This window comes from Diadema antillarum, unplaced genomic scaffold (genome assembly GCF_040938485.1).
Source record: "Diadema antillarum isolate AM-2024a unplaced genomic scaffold, OU_Dant_1.0 scf00000030, whole genome shotgun sequence".
Classification (NCBI taxonomy): domain Eukaryota; kingdom Metazoa; phylum Echinodermata; class Echinoidea; order Diadematoida; family Diadematidae; genus Diadema; species Diadema antillarum.
The window spans coordinates 103624-131519 of NW_027270919.1; the positions used below are offsets into that span (position 1 = coordinate 103624).

The 27896-nt window shown below is 37.5% G+C and overlaps 1 protein-coding gene across 1 annotated transcript in view; it reads right to left on the minus strand.

Annotated features, from left to right (window-relative positions):
* LOC139740856 (uncharacterized) overlaps window positions 1–27896 on the minus strand; it is an 80817-nt gene that overhangs the window by 51190 nt on the left and 1731 nt on the right. The window contains exons 2-11 of the mRNA XM_071651440.1: window positions 25808–25912; window positions 25244–25381; window positions 23800–24048; window positions 23039–23086; window positions 21180–21236; window positions 20504–20602; window positions 19315–19470; window positions 17877–18017; window positions 17021–17252; window positions 5218–5342 (exon numbers count right to left, since the gene is read on the minus strand). Coding sequence (XP_071507541.1) covers window positions 5218–5342; window positions 17021–17252; window positions 17877–18017; window positions 19315–19470; window positions 20504–20602; window positions 21180–21236; window positions 23039–23086; window positions 23800–24048; window positions 25244–25381; window positions 25808–25912 — 1350 coding nt within the window. The remainder of the gene's footprint in view (window positions 1–5217; window positions 5343–17020; window positions 17253–17876; window positions 18018–19314; window positions 19471–20503; window positions 20603–21179; window positions 21237–23038; window positions 23087–23799; window positions 24049–25243; window positions 25382–25807; window positions 25913–27896) is intronic.

Genomic DNA, 27896 nt, shown 5'->3' on the forward strand with positions numbered 1-27896 from the left:
AAAACGAACCCCAAAACGAAAAGTCCTTTGATTGAGAGTCTCACATTATATGCTCTTTGTCATACTTTGCGTCATCACATCTGCATCTTCAGATGGAGGTGTAAAAGTGCAGATCGGAATAAGAGTGGGCTAACAAACACAATGATACACACGACACATCTGCTCAGTAAGAATTCCTGCCGAAGTTTGCTGCTATAATTTCAAGCCCTGGAATTTGGCGGTGCTGGAAGACAGTTGTCTTTTGCGGAGCGCTGTCAACACGCTAACTGACAGAACCACAACGATTCACTTCCTCCGTCGATAAGCCCGGAGAGCAGAGGTGACGTAAAGACGGGCAACTCTTTGTTGGCAGGAATTCGAGAGCGCCCCTTCATGCCGTCAGCTGATCCCCAAAACAAAGTCAGAGAGCTACACACACTTCCCCCACCGCGCACAAGACGCCCTGACGTAAAGACCCGCAACGATCACATGCGTCAAGTCGGGAGGTGAGTCGTCACTGCCCCTGCCAGAGCCAGACAGTTGTCAAACACAAGCTACAAACCTAGATGTAAATTCTCATGCGTCGTCCGTCGGCAAACGGAGAGAAGTGGCCAAAGCAAGAGGAATAGTGGATCACCAGGAGGGGTTTTTGAAGGAAGATTCCGACCAGATCTAGAGATAAACTCATCAAGATTGATATAACTTGGTGATTAACCAGATTCACCAAATGGAATTACAGTGGCTTTGTTCTCTCACTGACGTAATCCCATGATTCCTTTTTCACCATCTTAGTCACTTCTTAGACCAAGAAAGCAATAGGGTCTAATCTCCTTTGACTCTGAGGTTTCTTTGGTCTCTAATCAACTGCTAATCTTGAAGATCTTTCATGAAGGTGAATCTTCAAATCTGTAATGACTCCTGATACTTGTACAATTTGCATCTAGGGATTAGGTACTTACCAAAATTTAAAAAAAAAATCCTTACTCTATCCTCCTATCTTCCTCAGGGTGCAAGTTTATTAATTGAAGTTTTAGCCCTCTAACTAAAAACAAAGAAAGAAAGAAACAAAATTCAAGACATGACTACTAAACTATACACTGCATATCATTGCTACAACTTGTATGGATATTTATAAATATATATGAGTCAAGCAAACCTTCTGATGACAGTTCAGTATGTCACTTTGTGGAATCGTACAGACAAACCAGTTGGTGGTAACAACAATCCATCATATTCATATGATGACATCACAAGCAATGGCACAGGCTATCATGCGGTCGAGTCTAGCGTGATACGAAGAAAGGGGGCGTGAGAGTGAAGTGAGATTATGACGACCCAAGGCGTAAAGTTTCTGACATGAGGTAGCCATCCGGCCAACACCCTCCGTGCAAGAAGTCTGCTGCTAATTGACAGTGTCCTGTCAAATGGGCCTTCAACTTTGATTTGTCATAGAAATTAACAAAACAAGCTGCTGGATTAAAGGATTAACATGCACTCAAACCAATACTCAATCCTGAGTGATACACGCCATCAAAACCAAAACAACAATAACAAAACGAAATTTGAAATTAAAGCAACCTTATCAGTGACTAGAGAAATCTCTCAGAATTTATAAAGCAGTCATATGGGATCTACATTTACAGCACTAATGTAAGGTCTCATCATTGACAAGATTACACATAACCCCTACATTGGTATATATTTTAACAAGATTAAATTGTTTCCAACAAGAAATGAGATTAAAGGGATCATATACCAGTTGTAGGTTTGGGGGAGACCTACTTTCAGGTTTCTTTTTGGTGAGATAATGAGAAACCTCTTGTGCAATATTTGAAAGAGTATGTAATTCCATGAGGAATTCAAGGTTTATTTGATGAAAATTGGTTTTGAAATGGCGGAGATATCCAAAACAGAGCGATTCTAGTAAAGTGTAGGACCCACACTTTATTACGATTGCTTTGTTTTACTTTGTTTTTGGATGTTTCAGTCATTCCAAACCCGATATTCATCAAATAAACTTTGAATTCCTCCTAAAATGGTATGCACTGTACTATTTTGTAAGTGTTTTCTGGGTATCTTGCAAAAAGTTAAAAGCCCAATTCTCATCTCCATCAATACTGTACCATCCCTTTAAGAGTGTTTCCTGAAATTGTGTCTTTCTAGTTCATGTTTCACTGTAAAGATGTGACAAGAAAGAGCAAGTCTCTATAACCATTGCTCAAAACTGGAAGCATCAATGTTTCTTTTCCTGAATCTAGTTTTCCTGTTCTACAATAATGCTGAGGTCATAATAGATATTTCTGTTCAAGATCCAAAAAGTGATTTAAACACGAAGGTTAGTAATTGCGTATCATCACAAAGAGATATTTTGAAGACTGTGATTCATTGCATGTTAAATACAGAGTATCATACGTATCATTCACTGTCTAAAACTAGGATGTGTTGGATGACTGCCAGGCTAAATTTGTATGCCATGCTCAAAACTTTGGCAAAAGAGCATTTTGGCAACAGTCTGAAAGCATCTGTAGCCTAAACTTCACTCTGCCGGAAACTGTTCCCCAAAAACATGTTTTGGGAATGAACCACATACATTTCTGCTTCCTCTTTCTTCCTCAGAGCACTTTAAAACCAATATTACATGGATGCTCACTTTTTAGAAAACAAATGAAGTCCTAAATAAATACACAACTTTATCTCGTAATTTCAATTATTCATTGCTAGTAGTGTAGCAAAAAAAACAACAAACAAACTTAAAACGAACAAACATACAAAACCTTAGTCTCTTTCTTTTTTAACTTTATTCTGGCCACATATCATTGTTTATTTCTGTTGCAAAACCATAAAAAACCTCAACCCACATCTCTAAATTTATAATATCCTTTAAAGTAGCAACACATTTAACAAAAATGAGAGCAAAAGTTTCTGCCTTGAATTTAGCAACTTTTGTATAAGAGTAGTGGTAGAAGAGAGAAGAAATAGAGTGATTACTTTAAAACCAGCTTACCAAAAACTTTCAGCACTCTTCAGCAATACCCTAGCTGACTGATGAGGTGCAAAAAAGATTTAATATGTCTCAGAAACATGCCTCTGTAGATTTGGTTTCTCATAACAATTAAAACACTCCATGTTAATAAAGGCAACCGGTCAGACTTATTATGCTGCTGCCCAATTACATGAAGTGTCTCAAGTACACTTTTTGTTAAATTGTTATCATTCTTGAGAGTACTAGTATCAATTACGGTGACAGCACAAAATGCCATTAATGGAAGTGGGGCAGGAAATCTTATTTAGAGCAAATGCGGTAATATGAACGTCTGAGTCAGCCCTAAGTGTGCATTACTACTTCAATCATGAGGTATGGTTTGTTTTGCATCGTGAATACAAGAGTTTATTTTGCTATTACTGCCTGTATAATGGTTTCAAGGGAAAAATGTTAATTGGCACATCTTAAGAAAATCTAAATTTGTGAATGAGACCAATTGGAAATGAGGATTTGGGATGATCAGCAAAAAAGAATACGGGGCAATACTTTGGGGAATCATAGACTTTCCTACAGAACTAAATTTTAGAATTTTACTTACTTATCATTTCAGGACGAACTACAACATAGGAACCAATTACAGTTACATAATATTTACAAACACTGCTTTCAGCCGTTTCTGTCATATTTCAGTTTCTCTAGTTCTATCATTCATTCAAAATTAAACTTTGTTTTATTTACCCATCCATGGATTATTACCTTTACTTTTGATATCAATTCATATGCTCTGAATTGCACCTTGTCTAGTATTGATATTTTGTTGCATTACATGAAAGATAAATTCAATTTAATTCAATTCAAACTGTGGCAAGGATGCCTACACCTACGATGTGGCAAGAGGTCTCTCAAATTTCAGAGATTCAGCAGGCTTTCCCCTATTCATATTGAGTCAGTCACTAAGACCCAAATGAGTTGATCTACTATCAAACCAGAAATCTACAGCAGAGGAAAAATCCCTCATTCTGCTGAAAGAGGACAGGGAAATTAACCGAAGTAGTTCAGCGCCGTACCTATTGATATCAATCACGAAGTGTAAAGTGATAGGGATTCTTTCAAATCACCATGCAGTATTCCCCACAAACCAATCTACATGTATCCAGTATGGAAAAACTACCATGTATAATTTGTTGTGTGTTATCATAATTACACACTACAGCCCTATTGAAAAATTCAACCCACTACAATGCTTATTCAGCAAGCGGTATTAATAAAAGTTACACTGATTAATAAAAGAAAAAGACTGCACACACATCTTAAAAGTAACAAATAGGAAACTAGACAAATGCAAGGATTCTTATGATTTTGTTTCAATTAAAACATTTTGAATTCCGCAGTCTTCCTTAAAAGCAATAAGGTCATTGACTTTACCGAGGCTGAACCTGCGAGAGGTAAAAGGCAATAAATACAAACCAATACATCAGACACTGACCAGAATATGTAATATGACTCTAAGAGCAAAGGAAATGGGATTCCATCTGGATACACTGTACTTCTTTGCATCTTTTTATTTGTATTATATATATTTCTGGTCAGTTTTCCCCATTTGTGTGACTTTACAATAAATACAAAAAGTTGTATCACTTTGGTGATCCCTCGCATTTATCCCCAAGTTGATTTCTACATAAGTTCTGTTATATAGCTTCTGACCACTAGAGCAATGAAAGTCATAGGGTTTCAGGACAAATAGCATACTGTATACGCTGTTATTGTTGTGTACAGATATTTTCACGAATTAAGAGGTCATAGACATTTTTGCAAGATGTTGTTTTTGCAAATTAATGCCAACGCGAACGTAAATGCACTATCATCCAAGTACATCGAGGCATTTTTGCCAGAATTTTGCTAAATTCACGATCCAACTGTGATTGGCGAAATTCGAGAAAATAACAGTTTATACAGTACTAGGGATTTCCGTCACTCAGTCAGTAAAAGTACTGCTGTAGCAGTCCAAAGGTCTTTGGTTCATATCGCAGTGGAATATCATTTTCTGTGCTCATTTTCATTCTGGTCAGAAGTAAATACAATACACTGATCTATCGTTTTTGATAACAAGAATGATATAACAAATCGTAAGGATGGAGCAAGTTAGGTGGCACAAAGGGTCTAGGACTGGGATGGTTGTTGTTTCATAGAAAGAAAGAAGAGAGAGAAAGAAGGATGGGGCTGAAGGAAAAGGACCAAGGACAGTGCTTCCCTACCTGCATGAGGTTGATGACAGCCTGCTTCCCCCTGGAGAGTTCCTGGGCCAGACTTTGCTTCTCCTGGTCACTCCTAGCTTCTGACTCCTTCAGCTGCTTCTTCAGTTCCTTCTTAAGCTCATCAACTAGACGATGGAAGATAAAGCATTGGAAAGATTTAAACAACATGATGAATTCTTCAAACTGACACTAACTATGTATTATTTCATGCACTTTTTTAATGTCATTTACTTTAAAAAATATGAATAGGCACACCTGGCAATAATGGACACAATTTGTATTTGAAACAAATTTAGGAACCCCTATGTAAATCTTTACATCATTATTCAATGATTACAAATTATTGGTGAAACTATGAGCCAATACATTGTACTTCAAAATGTTTGTAACATTAAAAAAAAAAAAAAAAAATGACAGAATGTAGTGAATTGTGTAGATAACAATTTGTGATGATGAAATTATGTACCTGCATTATATGGAACTCTTTTCAGGGAACTAAAGGAAATCTTTCCTTAAATACACAATGGAAAGTAATGCCACCAACATAATGTCTGCAATCTTTGTACACTCACAGGAGTGTTTAACACTATAAATCAAAGTTAACACCATCTGGTAATAGCATTAACTGTCCTATCTGAACATGGTACAGACAAAAACGTGAGTGAAGAAGACAGGAATCAGGGAGAGCTGAATGCGAGGAGGAAGTAATTAATGTCTGTCAGACCTCGTTCTCACTGGCTTCACAAAATGTCATGTCCAGAGAGGAACATAGCTATTACATGTACGTTCACAACGTACATGTAGTCTTAAACGTCAGACCAAGATATCGCAACATGTAGCAGTATCTGCAAGGCTGTTAAGATTTCAAGGCAATGTACTCGTTTACACACTGTGCATTTTCAGAAAGGCTCTCTCAAATGATATTTACGAATATTTAAAAGGGTATGTACAGTAACTCCATTTGCTTCTGTTGCTCTGTTTTATGTGTGTACATGCAAGGGGCATCAGCTAGTCCTCTGCACAGTCACGCCACAGTGCACATACATGTACATGTAGCAGATCCAAATGTGTAGGGAAGCTAGACAGCATTGTTAACAATTGGTATAAAATATTGCTCCACCATTCAGGATAAAACAAGCAAACAAACTTGGACAAACAAAAAAACTTTGGCTCTTCATTATGGCTTATGTGGAAGGGTTCTTGTAACGGGAAATTAATTGCAAGGTCTGACAGTAAATGACAGGAAAATCACAAATAAATCTTGAACAAGTTCACAAAAAATTGAGGAAAAAAAAATCATAGAAAACTCTTTTAGTAAAATCCCAAAGCAGCAGTTTATATGAAATAAGAAATACTGTTATTCACTGTCATAAAGCAGCAGTTTGAGGGATATCACAAGAGCTTTAGGTGGTGTCAGCTTCCCCTAAGAGGAGGGTCTGACTTTAATTAAGGACCACTGACATTCAGAGAAGCCTCAATCATAGACCGTGTCAGTCTGTGACATCTGTCACTGTATCTCTCTACAGGGGAGACTTTCACTAATCACCAGTAACTGAAGGACCCGCCTACCATGAGCCATATCAATTACCCATTATTAGATTAGCAGGATTCATCATCTATCGTCTACAACACCTCATCAAGGTCCCTGCATGCTCCTCTGGAAATTCAATTGTGTTTACATGCAAAAAGAATCATCATGCTGCATTATTTCAGCACTATTCTAATTTTCTCAAAGTTTGTAGGTCAACTGAGAATCACAAAATCAAGAAATCACAAAAAATATTGCCTCCTATGACTCAAATGAGCCGTCTATCATCTTCAAGGCAGAAAACAATTTACTTTCTTCCTGAAAGAGGGATTAAACTTATTGTCATTTCGTCGCTGCAGTTCTCAACTGCAAATTCAACCACTCACAAGATTATCTTCAGACAAATTCACAAAATGTTTAATATACCTGCAAAATACAATGGCACGTACAGTATCCCCCCCCCCCCAGAAGCAAATCAGGGACCTATTTTGTATGCAGTAATTGCAACAAACAACAATCACAATTACCATGGCAACAGCCAGGCAACAACCAATCAATGTAAGCATTTCACTGATTGCTGTGATATTCACAATTACTCTCAGAGTTTACTGAAATGTTACCTAGAACGTCTACAAATTTATGCATCATACACTTTTTTACATCACATCCCTCAAGACTGATAGGACTAATTACTCTATCTATCTGTCTATCTATCTATCTGTCTATCTATCTATCTATCTATCTATCTATCTTTCTATCTATCTATTTATCTATCTACAATGTATCTATCTATGTATCTATCAATTTACATATGAGTTATTGTCTGTATCATCTATTTATGTCTGTATCTATTTATGTATCTATTTATTTAACTATCTATACATACAACTATCTATCTTTCTATCTTTTTGAGATCTGCATCTTTTAATCTTTTCTCTTGCTCCCTCTCTCTAATACATAATTAGCAAGTACAAAAGCATGACACTTTTTGCAAGCATATGTAATACTCTACAATACAGTTGCCTCTCAAGCAATTCTGCCCTTCTTTATATTCGACACAATTTTCTTTAAGCCATTTCTTCAAACTAGAAAACCCTTTCTTACCCCTCTGCCTGTGTTGATGCTGTCACTGCCAATTTATCTCACTCATCTATCCTTAATTTGTGCTTCTTCCCCCCCCCCCCCCCCACCATTCCATCTGCCCGGATGCTCAGTTCCGTTGCAAATTTAATTTTAAGACGGCCCCATTTCAACTTCAGTCATAACACACCTCAAATTTATTTCACCCAGTACTGTGAACCTTCTCAATGGCAAGAAACTACAAATCTTATTTAAAACACTTAAAAAATTGTGCAGTACATGTGAATGTGTGGTTCAGTTTGCATCAGCTGAAAGATACCACTGAAAGCTCAATGGTACATTAAGACCAAACTATTTTGTTCACGGAACCAAAAGTCAGATTTATTATATAAATTTTGCAACTTGAAGATGGATAAAAAGGATGATGACTCAGGAGAAGCAGCTATACTGTATATGGACACAGTAACAATGCACCTTCATTTATTTATTTATTTTTTTTTTGCAACTTCTAGTCTAGTAATACAGCAACACACACTAAAGCCCCGCGGTGTCCCCAGAGGTGTAATGTGACCAGCGCTGCTGCTGTCACGTAAATCGTGCGGTTGTGCAATATTACTCCATGCGACGAGTTCGGTGTATGTTGCTGATTTTAATATTTTGGTTCATGTTTCCTTTATATGCTTAATATCAAAATTACGAAAAAAAGTATTTACATAGCAAACATATTTTTTTAAAAGGAAAATGTAACAACGTACAGATTTTTTTTTAAAAAGAAGTATATGTGACCCGCTACAACAAAAGGATCCTAAAGTCGCTGACGGGTGAGCCGAGCATGTTCCAGAAAAATGCTATTTTCAGGCCTTTCCTTTGATCATTTAGCTTCGAAATTTCGGCAGATGATAGAAGATACATTAGACTCCAAATTATGTTAAAAACAGAAATCCGAACGTTTTGACAGATTTTGGTGATTTGACTTCAATCTCGATTTTCTCGGCTCACCCATCGGCGACTTTAGGATCCTTTTGTTGTAGCGGGTCACATATGCAGCTGATACATCCCTATGCACGCTGGGTTGGCAAGATTATACCATTAGACAGCGGTTGGCAGGTTGAGTGGACCAGTGCAAAGGACAGTTTATTATGTTTATTTCATAAATATATGTTTTGAAAAATATTTTGTTTATGATAAGTGTGATAAAAAATATTAAGTGGTGTCTAAAAATAAAATAATAAATTGTTTGGCGTGAAATATTCGAGTTTGAATACAACGCCAAAAAATTATAACAACAACAACAACAACCTATGCACGCAGCATGCACGCAGTACAGTGTTGATCATGTGATGTAGTGCTCACAGTCACACGTACACACCACGTACTAGTACATGACTCGTTGCAGCTACAAGCTATCATTAGCAGAGGAATACCTAATCAAACTGTCAGTGAGTTTCCTTCTGTATGAAGTTTGTTGTTAGTTCTGTGAAGAGGTACATGGATTTATTATGATGAAATATACATGTAGGAACTCAGTGCAATATAAACGTGTAAAAATATGGAATTCACTGAAATATAATCTTAAGTGCATTATGAGTTTAAATCTTTTTAATATGAAATTGAAACAATATCTCTTTGGATCTTATGATTAATTATGTTTCATTAAGGTATTGGAGCATTATACATTCATGACGTTCTGTTTTGTGTTGTATATATGTACGTTCTGTTTGTTTTTATGTGTATTTTTGTCTTTCATTAAAGTATCCAATGTTATCATGTAACATTTTAGTAATTTCATGCCAATCTGTTTTTTTCTTTAATGCACTTCTGTATAGGGAGTCACTATATTCTAGCCACTGGCTTTTTTCGTGGTTTCTTCGACATTTGAGTACTGTACAAAATAGTTGCCGTATTGCCTTTATGAAATCAATTGAATAAATTGAATTGAATTGAATTAATTTACATTGAATTGAATTACATTCATTTGGCAACTACATTGTATAAAGGCCAACTGGAGTTTTGAGAAGGAGAAGGCCCTGCTCCAGATTAGGGTGGAGGGGGAGATCGAAGCACAAATAGATGGCACATTGAGAAACACTCAGATATACCAAGCAATGGCCGACAAACTTAAGGATCTCGGTTTCGTGAAATCCTGTGTGCAGGCAAGAAATAAGCTAAAATATCTGCGCGCCAAGTGGCTGAAGGTGGTCTACAATAACAATCGGAGTGGGCAAGATAAAATGGTGGCCCCACACCTAGAGCTGTGTCAGGCGATCTGGAGGTATATCGCCTGTCAACAAACCCAATGAACGTAATTTTGGGGACGTCTTTGGCGTCATCCACAGCTAGTAGGTCAAGTAGTACTACAACTTTCAATAAACCATACCTATAAGTGATTGAGACGACAATGCTGACTCTTCCTTTGGAAAGGAAGATGGAGAAGGAACCCAAGGAATAGATATGACTGCCATCATCAACTACTGAAGCTGAGGAGGAGATTGGGACTGGGTTTAGGTTGGAAGACTCTGGCATAACAACTGCCAGTGGATATGCAGAGCTAGAAAAGCAGGAAAATGTTGAAAGATACATTTCCTCCTTTTTTTTTTTGTTCAAGAATCAGTTCATTACTACTCAATTTATATGCATTCAGTTTACTATTTTAACAAGAAATTTACCACATAGGCAAGAGATATCAGGCCTTACAAAGTTCATGTAAGTGTGTCTTTTAGGTTTTGCAAAGTTTATGTAATGTTTTGTCATGTTTTAGTTCCTTTTACTTCTTACATTTTTTTTTATTGCATTTAAAGATTTTGTCAGAAAGAAGTCACCCGAAAAAATGTAAGCTTCAGGAATCCATGCAGGCCGTCTCTTCAGTGATGACCGAAAACTTAGAACATACAATTGTATCTCTTCCATCTAACATAGAACTTCTATCTCTTCCTTTTTCTTCAACTTTCATATGTACATTGTACAACTATACAATGTATGTTATTCTCTTTATATGTCCCTCTGCACTTCAGAATAGGCCACTAGATTGATGGTGCATTACAAATGCTGTGCTTATCGTTATTATCATTATCATTATTATTAAGTTGTTATTATTATTATCATTATTATTATTATTATTATTATTATTATTATTATTATTATTATTATTATCATCAACATATCCACAAAAGGTTGAGACAAGAGGAAAAGGAGTGCCAAACCAGACAACATGCACGAGAGGAGGAAATTGAAAAGAGACACGATGATGCCCAACTGGCATTAACCCGTTGTCTACGGGAACCAGGTGTCCCCTGTTTAGAAGCAATGGGAATTCGAGTAATCTCGGAAGCAACGGGTTAATTTGTGAACTTATAATGCTGGACAGAACCAAGTTATGAGAATATTTTGCATTTTGAATAATGGGACCTCCCTTCCAAGGCTCATCTCCCATACCATTTCCTGATCCAACTCAGCCACCACATCCAAGCTCAGTAGATGGGAAAGGGAAAAACATCAACAAGGAACCACATTACACTGGCTCATTCAATGTGTCATCTTGCCTGTATCAACCAGAGTCACATCTGCAGAGAACCGTAGAGCCACCAGCATCTCCCCCAGCAACCTCACATATCAATTCCTCATCTTTAACAGCCACAGACACAGCAGGCCAGGTTTGAACCTCATGCACAGAAGTAAACTTGGCAAAAACATGCATTTTCCAGGTCAACGACAATGGTCACTCTCGCAGCATTATCAACAGTACTGTCACTACACTGCTTCAGCAAGATCATCTACTTCAGTTGCAAACCCAATGATAAGCCCTGTCTTAACAGCCCACAAAAGACAGGGTAGCCTCGGGTGAAGAATCAATCCCTTCGAAGATTGTGTCTGTCAAGACGCAACACAGTGGACAGTCTCGGGGTAGCCTCAGGGTAGCCTCGGGGAGAATCTTACCCTGCCATCGACCAGGGTTGACACAGGGTAGCCACCAGCGAACCGCTGGAGGCTACCCCGCTATAATGTCTGCTAAGATGCTCATGGGGTGAATCTTCCCCCGAGGCATCACAAGACCAGCCCAAAGTCAGGTGACCAGCGCTGTGCCACACATATCCTACAAACTCTCCCGATGTATTAGCACAACCAGACGCCATGCAAAGAACGGCGACTTCTGCACAGCGTGTATTGGGCTGTGTGTATGGTACCTATATACAGTGGTCACACTCATCAAGTTCTGTGGGTTGAGCAGTATCGTAATAGACATCCTCTGATTAAACATGTGGCTGATTTCACAACTTGTAATTTCTCTATTTCTTTTTGAAAGATCCTTAAGAAAAGAGAAATAAAAGGCGCTTTCACAGTGAACATATTTTAGTAAAGGAAAAACAGTAGGCCTAATACATTGAAAAGCCTCGGTAGATACTTCATCTATTATACTATAGATCTTCATTCATCTAATTATGAACTTATTTTTATCATTCCTAACAACGAAGTTGGTTTTATCTTGAAAGTATTATCTAATTCAATTGCATGATTTAATACTTTTTTATACAGTCTTTTTATTTATCATTGTTTTATTCTGTTTAAACCATTCCTTTTTATTCTGTAGACATATTTGATTTCTAATTTGCAAAGCATTTTATATTTAATTTCATATGTTTTGAATATTATTCATATTTTACATGCTTCATTTAATTTGTTACTTATGTTTTTAATTGATTATTGATTGATTATACTTTTAATAAATATGATTTAATTTAATCAGATGATTCAGTATACTACCGTATAAATTTTCAAAAAAAATGTTTCAGTTATTGTTTTATTTATCGTTTTTGTATTTCCTAAATCTGTTAGATTATTATTATTATATTAGATTAACAATTGGTAAACTATTGTATGATTTATTTCTTCATTTAATGTTTCAGACTATATTTTTACATTTATTTTGTCTAATCTATTTGTTAATTTCTTTGTTCCCATTTGACCACTGTGCAAAATCTTATATATCTTGTTTTTTCCCAGTTTGCTGTTATAGAGTTATCATACGTTTGTATTTGTTCATTGTTTTGTATACGTTGTATTTTTACATGTATGTGGACCCCTTTGGAAATCAGTCTTGAGCTGAAAGGGCTATCCACCCTATGAATGGAAATGAATAAATAAGAAAATAAAATAAAATACTAGGCCCCACATGTCTGTGTCTGTACATACATGTACTTGCACATTAGTACGCAATCACATGCCAGTGTAATGACAATGGTGTGAAATGCTTCATTTACATAAATTCATATCTGTGATGTGATTGGCCAAGGAGAGCGTATCTTCCTCAGAAAAGGTTTTTGAGCAATGTCTGTTAAATCTGGGCACTCGGCGGTTAACCAGAGTTTTATGGAATGTGTGGAATGTAATCTTTGCCGGCGAACACTTGGGTGCGCCCAGGGAGAAGGTCTGCCAAAACGGCTTATTTGTGTTTAACATACACATATACTTCAATACAGATAAAATTAACTCCTAAGTTGTCCAGGCTGGTGTGTGTCCGTGTTGTCAACTTTTCTATCGTCTTTGAATAAACTCATCTTTGGACAAACTGGTCTTTTTAAAATGCAAGGATGCAACATGAAACAAAGCAGCATAACCCCCTCGCCCTCAACTCCCTCTCACTCCTTCCCAACCCCCCCCCCCCCCCCCCCCCCCAGGCAAATATACAGCAAAGACAAAAAAAAACAACAACAATGTGATGCATTATTTGGTGACCACATTACCTTGATTACACAAACCAATTTCCCTAAAGACTCAAGATTACAAATTTTGTGGGATAAGAGACTGACGTACAATAGGAGCCCTGTCCGACCTACAGCTGTCGGTGCGGTGACAGCTAGCAGGTGACCAGCCTCAGAATAGTGTGTTAAGGATTAACTCTATTACAACTCAATGTGACTGGACAACAAATGCTGTGGGCAGGGATGGGGTAGCTGGCTTCCCCTCTACCTTAGGCTATGTATCAGGCTCTCAATAGCCCCAGTCACAAAGGAAAAACTTTGTGATCACTTCACAAAATCTGCTCATCCGTTCATACTGGTTGTCAAATTTCTCAAATTTTCTGTTCTCTATAAATTCTCAAAGCTTGCATCACTGGGGCACATGGGCAACAAAGCAGAAAGCATGTGTTTTCTGATTGCTTGAAAGGAACAGGAGACAGGAAGTGGACTGGTCACGTGAACAATTTTGTGAAATTTCAGCAGGAATTGCATTCAGAATGCACAAACCCTCAGATGGTTTGCAGGGGTTCAGGAAAATTTCCCGAGGCTAAGTTGGAAGTTTTGCAAGAAGTTTTGCACAAGGTTTTTGGGGAAGTTTGTGTTCAGATCAGCCAAACTTTGAAAACCTGAACTCTGAGAAGTTGTTACTTTTGGGTTTGTTTGGTGTGTTTGTTTGGTTGCTTTGTGCATGATTGCAACTGAGGTCATATTCTTGAGACAGCTCATTTTCCCAAACAAAAACAACTAAATATCTTGGAGCAGGCTCATCTATGGCTAATACATACCACAATAAAACACTGGAAATTAACAAATAGATTCAACTGGAAGATGGACAATTTACAAAGCAAATGGTGGCCATTTACAAACTTTGCAAGACCTGAGGAAGACAAAAAATAAAGAAAATACAAATAAGGATTCTCAGGAATTATGAATTTTTCCTCTGGTGTTTGACACCACTGACCGATAATTCACATAGTAAATTCATAATTTCTTCACAAATCTTTACGAAGCGATTAAAAAGAAAAACCAAAAGCCATTATCACCACTACAGACAGGTGAACCAATAGGCAGCCAAAGTACAATACGCTAAGTAACGGATGTGAGCTTACAAGAAGGGAGACCATGGGGCGGGAGTAAGAGTGACTAGGGGTGCGTTTTGGGTGGGTAGGGGACAAGGAAAGGTGATGAATTATGTAATGGCTTTAGCACACGGAAATTACTACCCCACCCAGTGTAAATCCTAAATACCACTTCCTCTTTTATATCAAACAGCATCATCAATAGGGAAGGATTGGGAATAGACACCCTAATCCTATTATTTCAAAATTCAAACATATTACATTTCTTTATTGTAAGGTTAATGTCTATTGAGTTGAAAGATGCATGTCTTCTGAGTTTGTAATTTAATTCACATTTGATGTGTTAATAGCCCATTTTCACATTTACACCTTCTTGTTTTATTGACTTAGTATTAAAGACAGTAAAGTGCAATGATTTAACATCAATAGCAATTATTGAAATTTGAATGGTCAGTTGTCAAGTTTATATATTTGGGGAGAGGTTAAAAAACTGCCACCACTTGCAAATTTACAATGACATCTAATCTTTTTTTAAAGTTCATTTAACTGTCTTTTTCTCACTCATTTGCATGAAGAAATATTGAGAAATAAATCCCCCCCCCCCAAAAAAAAGGAAACAGCTCCTTCTTTTCTTTTTTTTCTTTTTTGAAAGCTGAATTAAGTAAACACATATATTTCCTTAACAGTGGGGTGCAACTTAGACATTCAAGTTCAAAACTGGAGGACATAATAACATTCTAAATGACACTGTGATGACACTGTGAAATATGCCCCTAAGCATAATCTTTCAAACTCACATTAGGAAACGGACACAATCACAATGTTTCGCCTAAATTACGATCAGTCAATTGCCCTGCACAACTACATTCATACAAAACAAAATAAAAGGCAATTATGTGTATATTATATATATGCCTCAAGCTACTGTAGAAAAAAAGTAATACTTTAAACTCAAACTTTGGCCTCTGACCCTTGACCTTTTCCATACCCATTAAGATTCATAAAATTTTACTTCGATCTTTGATCTCATCATTGAATTTTAGATAACAGAGGCAGCACCAACAAAATATGTAAGATCCAGACTCATTCAAAAGAACGTGTAACATACACTAATCATAGGGATTTGAAGTCAATAAAAAAAGAGACATTTCTATTCGTTTTTGATTGTTTATTTGGTGTTTGCTTTGTTTCTTTGAATCTTACAGCTATGTGAATCACCCAAACAGTCAATCGAATGAACGGCTTATGATTCACTATAAAGGCACAGCTTCACAAAACAATGTTAGAATGACGATACGAGACGAGAGACCGCAAACCACTGCTCCGAGAAGCCAGATTCTAAATCCCATCTCATACACATTTATTTCTATAACGACCATGCTCAAATTGCCCTTGTCTTCCTCTGTTGCCAGGAGCTTTATTCAACCTTCTTTTTTTCATGCTAAACATCATGTAAATTAGTCCCTTGGGTGAATCACAGTGCTGGATGATAGGGGATACTCTTGCACAATTTGTAGACCCTATTCCTTTAACATTCTTCACAAAGAGAAGGAGATATAAAACACAGCGGCTATCTGACCCTGATCTGACCACAGAGGAACAAGAGCTGATTTGATTAAGACCACTGCAAGAGTGCAAACGTATGCCCATGACTCAACCCTTAGGTCACTTAAGCTGTCCATGTATTTCCACCCATGCAACTGCTACCATGGAGAGCATGACTAGGGGATCTCTGAAGAGAGCCCTCTATTGACTTCTGGCAGAAAAGAGTGTAACCTGTTATTCCTCTAATACAGCTATGCCTTTTGAATAGCAAAGAATGACTATTTGTGGTATGGAGATGAGAAAGTTTTTAGAAAGTGTGGTAGATTGAAAAAATCAACAGACACTTTGCCTGTGTACATTGACCAAATACTGCATCTATAGACACTAGCCTAAACTCTGCAGAAGAAAAGTTACCAATGCTTAGTATAACATCAAAGTTAAATATCATGGGGTCCAAACTGTGGCAACATGACATGAGAAAATTCCACATTATATAGCTGCCTGGATTGTCTGCAATGAAATATTTGCAGAAAATCATGAGAAAACATGCACTATATCATATATATATGTATTTAATAAACTTAAGGTATTTGCAGCAAATATATAAACCCTGATATCACATCAACATCAAAGTCTGTGACTTACACACCCTGGGTGTAATAATGGCATTAAAAAAAAACTCTAAATAAGATTGCATCATGATGCTAGTGGTATCATGTACAAAGAGGTCACAAAAGACTAATGAAGAGCACTTCTATTTCACTAGCAAAGCCATCAACAACAACAACAACAACAACAAAAATGAGAAGGAAGATGGGAAAAAATGGAAAACTCACTCTGTTTTTTGCTCTTCTCTGCTTCCACCTTGAGGGTCTCTGCCTCAGTGCCAGCTGAGGCAGCCTTGGCTCTCAGCTCCGTGATCTGCTGGTCCCTGCTCTCCAGCTCAGCATGCATCATCTGTTTGGTCTCAGCGATGGCCAGGGCCTTCTCCTCCGGGGCCTGGTCCAGGAGGTCCTTGGCCTTACTCAGCTGCTCAGCAAATTTGGCCTGCTCCACTCGCTGCTGCTCCTGATTGTTAGCCACACAACCAAGGCAGAGGATAACAAAATCAGTGAGGACTTGAAAATTTTGTTTTTAACTGATATTTCACTAATGAAATCTTTAGGCTTTACATCTCATTACCCTCTTTCTTGTAATCTTTGAAAGAGGAAAGTCCAAGTTTATCTTCATGGACAAACATTCATTTTTGTTTTCATATATGGCATTAAAAAAAAAGGAAAGAAAAAAAAATATTGTGTGCTATTGTGCACCAGTCATATTGCTTAAATACTGTATATGTACACTGTATGTACGTGTATATCCTGGCTAGATTTCATTGATTTTCAGTAACAATTCACAACAGATACACAGATTTCTCTTCAACCCTTGTTTGTACCTATTGATTTGAAGAAAAAAAAGAGCTACCATATAATAATTAGAAAATAATATACATACATATGCAGGTAATACAATTTCATAATTAATAGTGCAAACAGGGCTCACATTTGTGAAACTGATCAAAAATGATGTTATTCAAAATGTATCCTACAAGCCAATCACCATTTAAAAAATTCACAATCACATATCACTTGTCAAAATGTTACAATTGTGCTGAAATATTTGGAACCATGTCTCTAAATATGCCATGTTTACCTTGAGTTGTTCAAGTTCCTTAGTCTTATCCTCCAGCTGTTTCATCGAGGAATCCTTCTCAATAACCAGCTGTGCAGTCCTCTCCTTGTTCTTCCCTATTGTCTCCTTGCACTTACCCAATAGAGCCTCCAGTCGTTTGACCTTTGGGTGAAATCGAAACGTGCAAATAATGTAGTGAGTTTCACAAATATAAACTAGAGAAGCACTCTGAGAGCGCAGACCTCCATCAAGCATGCAAATCATTTTTACCACTGATCTTGTTCTTCTATAGTGATATCAGTGATTTCGACCCATACGTACTTATAGCATTGTGTGCTGAAAGTTGCCTGATTTCCCAATATAGAAGCCTTTGTTACGTCATAAACCCTCAGCTGCATGGCGCGCCTCGCCCCAGCAGAAACTAGAGCACGCACTTAAGTGCACGCAGGCAAACCTCAAATACGCGCAGCCTGAATTCCCAAGTTCATTGGCCCTACCTTCCAAAATATCGAAAATCCTTCATAAATTCCCCCAAAATTCTTGGATCACTACCAAAAGTTAATCGTTTGTTACTTGTGTCATTCTCAACCTTTCCTGCAAGTTTCATCCCAATCCGTCATCTACTTTTTGAGTTATTTTGCACACAGACAAACTAACCAACAAACACACAAACCAATGGTAACGAAAACATAACCTCCTCCCTTGGCGGAGGTAATAATAGAGTCTTGAAACAACAGGAGTGTCAAGCTTGCAAACGGCACTGAGAGCTGAAAAGGTGTATTCTTGGTGGCAAAACAGTGATTTTACCTCTCTTTCAACAGACATGGGTCGTAATACAATTTCAGACAAAACAGTATTATCCATGAAACATGCAGTATTCTGGGCATATTAAGTACAAAATACCCCCCCAAAAAAAGAAAAAAAAAAAGAGTTGACATCTCTGATACATACATAGAGTGTCTGTTGCATACATGAAAAAATAGAGCTGGCATATTAGGTTTAAAAGGTCCTGAAACTAATTCCCTAAAGAACCAGTAGAAGTACATTGTATAGTGTTGTGAGATAACATGATTCCTCTTTATAGCAAAGAAGCACAATATTGTGCTCTTTAAACTGAACATACAGTTGTATCTATCCCATTTCTTTTCTCCCACTCTCTATGCCAATATGTATCTGGTAAATGTTTGTTGGCAGTTACGAGTGACTGGTTGTATCCCTGCTGGTCTATACTTTGGACTCATTTGCAGTATATTTCATCGAATAGCTAAGCTTCAGTGATTATCTAATTTGGTCTCTGCAGGAGGGGATATAAAACATCTTTCAGATATTATGTACTGTGCATCTCACACTCATATTGACTTTTGCATTCAAAGAAGTCCACTGCACAAAATTCCATTGACAGATATAGTAGATCCAGTGAAATCTTGTCTGGGTATGAAGAATAAGAGTAGATTGTCACCTTCTCTTTCAGATTGTTGACTGTTTCAGCCGTGGGGGCGTCGCCATCAGCAGCCACTGGGGTGGAGGGCGTGGCCGGGGTGGAGGGCGTGGCCGGGCTGGCCTTGTCAGCTGCATCCGTCTCATCAGTACTGTGACCTTGCTTCAGTAACTTGACCTGGTAAGATACCAAAGGGAGAGATTAGAAACATCCACACATTCTCCTCAAGTAAATTGTAAATGGCAACATGATCATTCCCCAGAAAATTTTCAACAGAGACGAATTTCTTCTGTCGAGATGTTTTGACAGAAGAATTTCATGAATTTGAATAGAGATGAATTTATATTTCATAAACCGAATATACACAACTCCCATTGTAATGAAGACCTCAGGGCTGGCAGCTTTCTTTTGCTATACTGCATATCAGGGCAGCAAACTAACTCATTTTTTCCTACTGGTCCCACCTGTCCGTCAGACCAGTAGGTACCCCAGTTTTCCCATGTTTTACTGGTCCATTCCTGAAAAAAAGTAACTGGTCCGACAGTGATTTTTACTGGTCAGGGGCCATCGGACCTGTACCGGTGTGCAGCGTGGGCTATATCGAAATTTTGTTTAATGGCCAAACAAATTAAATATACAGACATACAGAAAATAATTTCTGGACATGAATTTTTACTTTGTTGCGACAAAATTTTGGTAGAATAGATGTGTTAGTTATTATAAAAGTGTACCGTGCCTCATCAAACTCGCAACTGTTTGCATGGTGTGCATTTGTATATTTGTTTTGCTATTCTGTCCAAATTTGAAAACCTTTCTAGATTCTGTACAGATTCATCGAATATAGGTACTACAGTATGAGCACTCTAGCAAGTCTATGCTACCATGATGTGCATAATGGGAGAAGAATTGAATTTGAATTGAATTGAAAAAGAGCTATTTGATGTTCCATTGGATAGCAAGTTTATAAGCATTATAAAGGGCAGCTTGAAAATGTAAAGGCACTTGAGGAATATCATAAGGATGTTCATGATCCCCTTCCTTTTCCAACTGCTACAGAAACAGGTCATCCAATGTCTATTTAGACACATGCCACCTAAATACACAATTCCTATATTTAAATGTGGGTCTGTATAAGTTAAGGGTGCATCCTAAAGAGTGCCACTACACTATTTACAGTCAAAAGAAGAGGTTGATGGAACATGGAGCAGACCTGAGTTTGTAGTACTTTAACCATCTCCTCCTTCTCCTCCAGGGCAAGACGAAAAGTCTCCTCCATGTGGGTCTTGGCTTGCCGATCCAGCTCAGCCGCCTGGTGGAGGTGATGAGGTATACACAGGGTCAAACTTTGCTCGTAAACAGGGTGTGATCTTTGCAAGGCCTTCTACAGTTGCTGCAATCACTTTCTTAATGCTATAATGGCATACACTCTGGCTTTAATTCACTTTGTACGAGCAACTGTGCGCTTCAAAGAAAACCATCAATGAAGTGGCCCTTTTGTTTAAATACATCACTGAATTGAATTTTAAAAAATATAGACATCATTACAAGGAAAATGTACATACAATCACACTCACAAAATAGGGAGGAAATACAGAAAAGTATACAATATATAATATGAGTCTGATACATGTACATTATTGATTTAAATATCATAATATTACAACAGACTATCACTAGTAAAACTTGAATTTTTGTCCTTTTTCAGCATATATTATCACATTCTAGAAATATTGGGTGTGATTTCTCTGTGTAATGCTCAAGATTGCACTTTGCATGAATGAATTCTAGATATTTTGTCAGTTTGCATAAACACGTGGCATTGCAAAGTGATCTCAGATACTGTAGATTGAGAATGGGTGAAATGCTACGCTGGATGAAATTCTCACCTCTTTCAGCTCTGAAATTCTCCTGAGAGCTTTGTCTTGGGTTTGAGTCATGATATTCTGCAATGACATGTGGATGTAGGAAGCAAGAGTAAGCTAATGATTGCAATAGGATAACAAAGACTAATTGTATTGTACGAGTATACATTTTTGCATTTATAAGCAATTTTTCACATTTTGTGGGGCAAGATGAATTTCAAGTGTTTCTTGTGGTGGTTTCATGTCATGCAATATGCATATAACTTTACACAATGCAAAAGTTTCCACATTTACAGCACATGATAGTTTCTCACCATAGCAAGACTCCTTAAGACACGATCCAAACTGAAAGATCTTTTGACATTTATTACTTTAAAGGGCACATATAGTTTTGGTTGAGACTTAACTTCAGGTTTTTACATGTTTGGGTGAGATAATCAGAAACCTCTTATGAAACATGAAATATGAGCATGTAATTCCAAGAGGAATTCAACATTTATTCAATGAAAATTGGTTATGAAATGGCTGAGATACCCAAGTATGCTTGAAACTTTGCAGGGTTACCACAACCAAGCAAACTGAGGTGAAAACCAAACAGTTTTTCTTGAAAATCTTAAATTTATATAAGGAATAAGTGTTATCAGTATCATCACTTTTACGTGTATGTCTATGGGAGCGCGGGGTGGCGAGGTGCGGGCCCCTTTCTTAGCACTCAACTATTCCGCATCGTTCGCATTTGATGACGATAGCTGCAAATTTCCAGTATCGATCATAGAACTTGTGGTTTCATGCATAAAAATTATACCTATGATGAGGTGCGGGTCACTCAAGTATACTATTTGAAGATGTGAAGTAATCCTTCAATTGTTTACGTCAAACACAAGGTTATGAACTGAAAAATCAATATCACTATGACCTCAAATAGCTGGCATCAGAACAGAAAACATTTGTTACACTGTACAAGTTGATACTTTGGAATGATGTGAAATACCCAGGCCCACCACTGTGTTTACTTCTAAAGTTCAAACACAGAGCTAGCAGTTCCAAAGTATATGAAGTGTTCAAAGTCTGCCATTCTGGAAATATTTGCTTATCAACTTTATGTTCGCTTGTTTAACACCAATAGCAATGTCATGAGCAAAATTCAACAGTGTCTGTGTGGAATGTAATATCATACACCAAATCAAAGAATAAAAGTATATTATACAAATATATAGGCCTACATTGGCATGGAGGGCAAGTGATCTGAGAGGTAACTTTTTCTCATTTGCGTATCTTCTAGAAAACAATAATCCTGAAGTGAACTATCTTTAATGTAGTGTATTTGTGATGCTGTAAACATGGGAAGTTTCGCAGTGTGGAAATTTTTGCGCATTTCGAGCAACCAGAAACCAGCACAAAAATAAAAACACACAAATATTTTTGCAGGTCATATGTTCCACTCATAAATTTCTTGATTCCACAAAATTAAAAACAAAAGAAATTTGTCCCACTCAGGAGAGAAAAATACTAACATAAAAATAACAATTTTTGCAGTAGATTATATTCATCAATGAGCTTTACATAGCATATGTCCAAATTACTAAATCAGAATAAACAATGTTATATGACTCAGTTCAGTTTCAATTTTGATTCAATTGTTCTGCAAATTATCTCTCAATAATCCATATCAATCATTTGAAAAAAAAAAAAAATATGTGCTGCACAACTTGAATGCTTCTATGGAATTTTTGTGTGTGGCAGTAGATCTAGAATGCAATACTCTTGTTGACACAGGTGAGCAAATGAATGGTATACAGTGTGTTGTTTCTTGTAGATGAAGGTTTAATCGGTGCATATCAACTTAGCTCAGAAGGAAAAATCAAAATTATTTTCTCACTCACCTTTATCTTTTCATTTTCCTTTAATAGATCTTTATAAGCACCAGAAACCTTCAGACCAAACAGAAGAAAAGATGACAATCGAAAAGTCAGTAACCTGATTTCAAAGAGATATGAAAATAATCCATGTTTATTGCTTTCAATTAACCCCTTGAGGACTAGCTGATTTTGCTATAACACACACTTCCCATAGACACCTGCCCGAGTACACATACGACTAGTCTTCAATAGGTTGATACAACAACACAAAGGCTTTACACCACTGTACAATGCACTACTAAACCCACAGAAATAAGAGCAATTTCAATAAAGAATGAATAATGGAATATGAGGTTCACATTCAATGACAAAGTAGAATTTCTATGTGTTGCCCTTTTTCCCCTCCTCCTTTAATAATTGATGCACTTCTTTTAATTTTGCGTATTGTTGAATATAAATTGCAATTCTAAATTGTAACGAGTCTTTTGCAGGGTACTACGCACAAGTACAGGGCAATGAACAATTACATCTGAATCTAGCTGATACAACAATTTGTATGCCTCCAGGTACGCTTGTACCATCCTTTAATTTTGCATATTCTCTAAACCTTTAATCTTCATTTATGCACCAAAGAAGACCATACAAAAAATCATCTCTTTTCTCATCCAACAAAACTAACTCCATATATAAGCATATGTGATGTGTGATGTGCAATTACACAGTCAAAATTGCAAAAATCCTTGAACCTTCAAATATTGACATAAGCAATACTCCGCTCATCTCACCTCTTTATATCGTCTCTTGTATTTCACCATGTTCCTCTCCAGGTTCTTGTATCTCTGGAAGAGTTCTTCTTTTCTCACCGTATCCAGGCTGATGCCTGAATCCTCCATCTCACTCTCCGTGTCAGAGGGGGCCTCGTAGGTGTTGGTTGGAGGCTGGTACTGGGGGAACAGGGGACTTTCCCCAAGTGCCCCGCCCATTGGGGCAGGGGGTTTCCCCTGACCCGACCTGGGTGGAGTTGCTGCATTCTCCTGGAATAGGACACAAGGACAATACTGAATGGCTGACACATTTCTCCACTCATACATCATGCAGCTGAATCTGTTTTCATGTTCGCACAAGAGAAACTCTAACCCTTGTTCAATCATTATGACAAGAAAACTAGAAATGTCGCCACTGGTATGCCTTAGCCATAATGCATGATTCTCCTAATAGGTCTATAGTACATGTGGACAATGTGTGATTACATTTTCACAAAATTGGCAAAATATTAAAATGACATGTTTGTCACAAATGTATCGAATGTTCATCTTCCTTGACCTATGTTTAATTGGATGAATAGGAGAGCATGTATTTGGGGATTTAAAAACTTTAACTTGACTTTGACCCTTTCATAAGTTTACGCACTTGAGTAATTTTCAAGGTATGGAGAAAAAGTACAATTTCTGTATTGAACAGTAAATTGTTATCATTTTCATCTGGCCTTTGATTCATAAGAGAATCGCTGTCAGGCAGAACATACATAAATATGTACTGCTTCAAGATAACTTGAGCAACTTCCGAGATATGGAGAAAGAAGTAAGTTCAGCACTTTCACTTGATCTTTGACCTTTTGACCTTTGACCTTCTTGGCAAAAAAAAAATCCCAGAGAATCTCTAGTGGGTTATACATGCATACATCAAATAGAAAAAAAATAATAATTCTGCTGGCATTGCATAAATATGTAAAAGAAAATAGTAAAATTTTGAAGTATTGCCCTTGACCTTTGACTCCTGGACGGACGGACGGACGGACGGACGGACGGACGGACAGACGGAAGGACGGACTGAAGGACGGACGGAAGGACGGACGGACAACCCGAAAACATAATGCCTCCGGCACCACTTCGTGGCGGACGCATAAAAACAACAGAATTTAATCAAAACTGGAGTATGTGATAGTCATGAACTTTTACTTATCAATAATATCATATTTACATGAAAACAGCAGTATTCTTCACATCAAAATCTGAGCTTTATAAAAAAACAAATGAATACTGAATCAATAAATTTCAAAAATAGCACATGCAATTTGATTACAAATTCAAAAGTGTCCAATCAAAATAACATCAAGTCAAATTTATGGATGAAAATTTCAACCGCACAGGTATATTACAAAGATGGTCCATTGTTGAGGTACAGTTGAACATTCCAGCCACTCTTGGGATCCTAACAAGTTTGACCTACCAGTACTGCAGTCTGTTTGACAATGGCTTGCTCTGCTTCTGGGGCTGATGCATTGAGCTGGCCTGGGGCAGCGGCGGCAGGGGTGGTAGGGGTGGAGGGAGCAGATTCCGCTGCTTTCGTCTTCTTCTCAGTTGGGGTCTGGGCAATGGGGCCAGAGAGAGATCAGAAGGTGAATGGATTTTACATTTGCGCGTGTATTTCAATTTATTCATAAAAGATAGAAAATGTAGATAGACGAAGATAGGAAAGAAATAGACAAGAGAGATGTGAGGGGGTTAAAGTTTAAAACTAGTTGCTTGTCAATTATTGGCAATATTACAAAACTGAGGAAGAAAATGTTCACACCTCCATTCACAATTCTGGAAATTAAAACAATATCATTCACATTAACATGGAATTTGTAATTATTAGCAAAATGATTCAATAGGCCAGGTCATCCTGAATGGTTTTGACAAGGCGTATTATATCTAAAGTCTGCCTTCTTTCAAGTCACTACAACTGTTCCCAGATGTTTCATTTGGCTGACCATGTCACTCTGATTCAGACATCAGTTTTGTGTCGTACCTGAGGCCTTCTCGAGTTCAACGAGTCTCTGTCAGGCTTGGAGTCTGGGGTGGAGGCAGGGGTGGATCTAGTACTGGCATTGCCCCCACCACCAGGTGACTTTCCCTGTGAGTTTCAGAAAAAGGACACACTCAATTACAATACATGTATGTAGGGTAAACTTATTGTACAATTGTACCTATAGATACAATGCCAGCACATATAGAAAATACAAAATAAGTCTACAATTTCATCTTTCCTTTCAGCACGGAAGTATCTTTTTAAGTCTTCACACTGAGCAGTTAGCAGAGGCACCTTGTCATTGTTTGTTTTTTAAGTGACCATCCAAGCAGAAACTAATTTGAATAAATATTCATTTTGTATGATATATCACTCTAGACAACTGACAACTCACAACATCTACTAAAAAATCTACTGAAAAGATACAATTTTTGTATAAAACCTGCACCAAGGTTCGACCTCCCGCATCCGTGATGTGTATAGTTGGACATACTACTCATTGATCACTTTTTAATTTAATACCTTGTGTCTTAGAAAACATCCCTCAGTTTCACCCTAATTTCATTTCAGTCAAGGCAGAAAATACGGTAGATTCATATCCTGGCTAAGATTGTTGACTCGTAGATTGTACTGGATGTGTGGAATTCTCGCTGACAAACGCAAGTGACATTTTTTTACTGTGCACCAGTGCAAGTTCATCATTTTAATCGACCGCCTGTTCTCCCATTTATAAAGCACTTAAAGCTGATGGCAAGCCTATAGTATAGACTGCTGTCAGATGGATTTTTACTCGCACCCTCAGATATTTCATACAACTCACAAGCACAGCATCAACTAGAAAAGCACTCTGAGAGTGCAGACCTCCGCCTAGCAGCTACTTCATTTCCACCGATGATCTAGACTTGCTCTTCCACAAAGATCAGTGATTTCCACCCATACGTACTACTACTAGTTAGTATGTACATATGTATGCTGAAAAATTGCCCAATAATTTCCCAATATAGAATTTAGAAGTCTTTGTTACGTCATAAACCTTCACTGCTTCAGCTGCGCGGCACGCCTTGCCCTAACAGAAACTAGAGCATGCACTTTAGTACGCATATAAAAACCTTGAAAATGCACAGCTTGAACTCCCAAGTTCATTGACCCTACCTGCCAAAATATCAAAAATCCTTCATGAAATCCATAAAAATTTCCAGATCACTACCAAAATTTAATCATCTGTTGTTCCTTGTGGCATTCTCAACCTTTCCTGCAAGTTTCATCTAAATCTGCGCTTAAATCTTGGAGTTATTTTGCACACAGACAAACAAACAAACCATCGGTAATGAAAACATGACCTCCTCCCTTGGCGGAGGTACATGTAATGATGCCTGTAATAATCTTCAAGTCTGAAGGATGCAGGACAACCACAGAAGAAGAAGAAGAAATCTAGTGAATGGCAAAGACGTGTTAACAATAACTATGTAATTTATGTTTCCTACTAATGAGGATTTTTGTCAGTTCTTTCTCCTCCTGTTTCCCTCGGGTTGCATACCCATAGCTGGCCATACCTCCCTCACTTCTCTTGATTTGTGTTTTTATTTGAATGTTCCAGAGTATTGCGCCCTGTTCCAAGCATACTTTTCATTTTATAGTATACGCAAGAAAGCCATTGCGCAAGGGCGGTTGATCTAAATTACCCAGTAAGTGTTAGGGCTACGTAAAAACAGTGTGGTTGACATGATGAGTAAAATTTAGTAGACCTTACTAGTCCTAGAAATACTACGATGTTGTGCCGTCGTACATGTAAACTTTGTATTTAAAATCAAGCGAACATGGCTAATGGTATTATATACATGGATACTAAAAGTACTTTCCATGGCTTTAAGTTCTCCTTTCAGTATATTTGAGATCTAATGCCGAACGGTTGGTTAGACCACTTATGGTGCCTATGAGGCTATGGCTATCTATGCTTATCTCTACCGACTCTATGCAGTTTTGTATGCTACTTGCTAGATACACATGTGTAGTTGTTGTTGTTGTGGTAATTGTTTCTTCTTCTTCTTCTTCTTCTTCTTCTAATAAGATTTGAAGAAAATTTCTATGT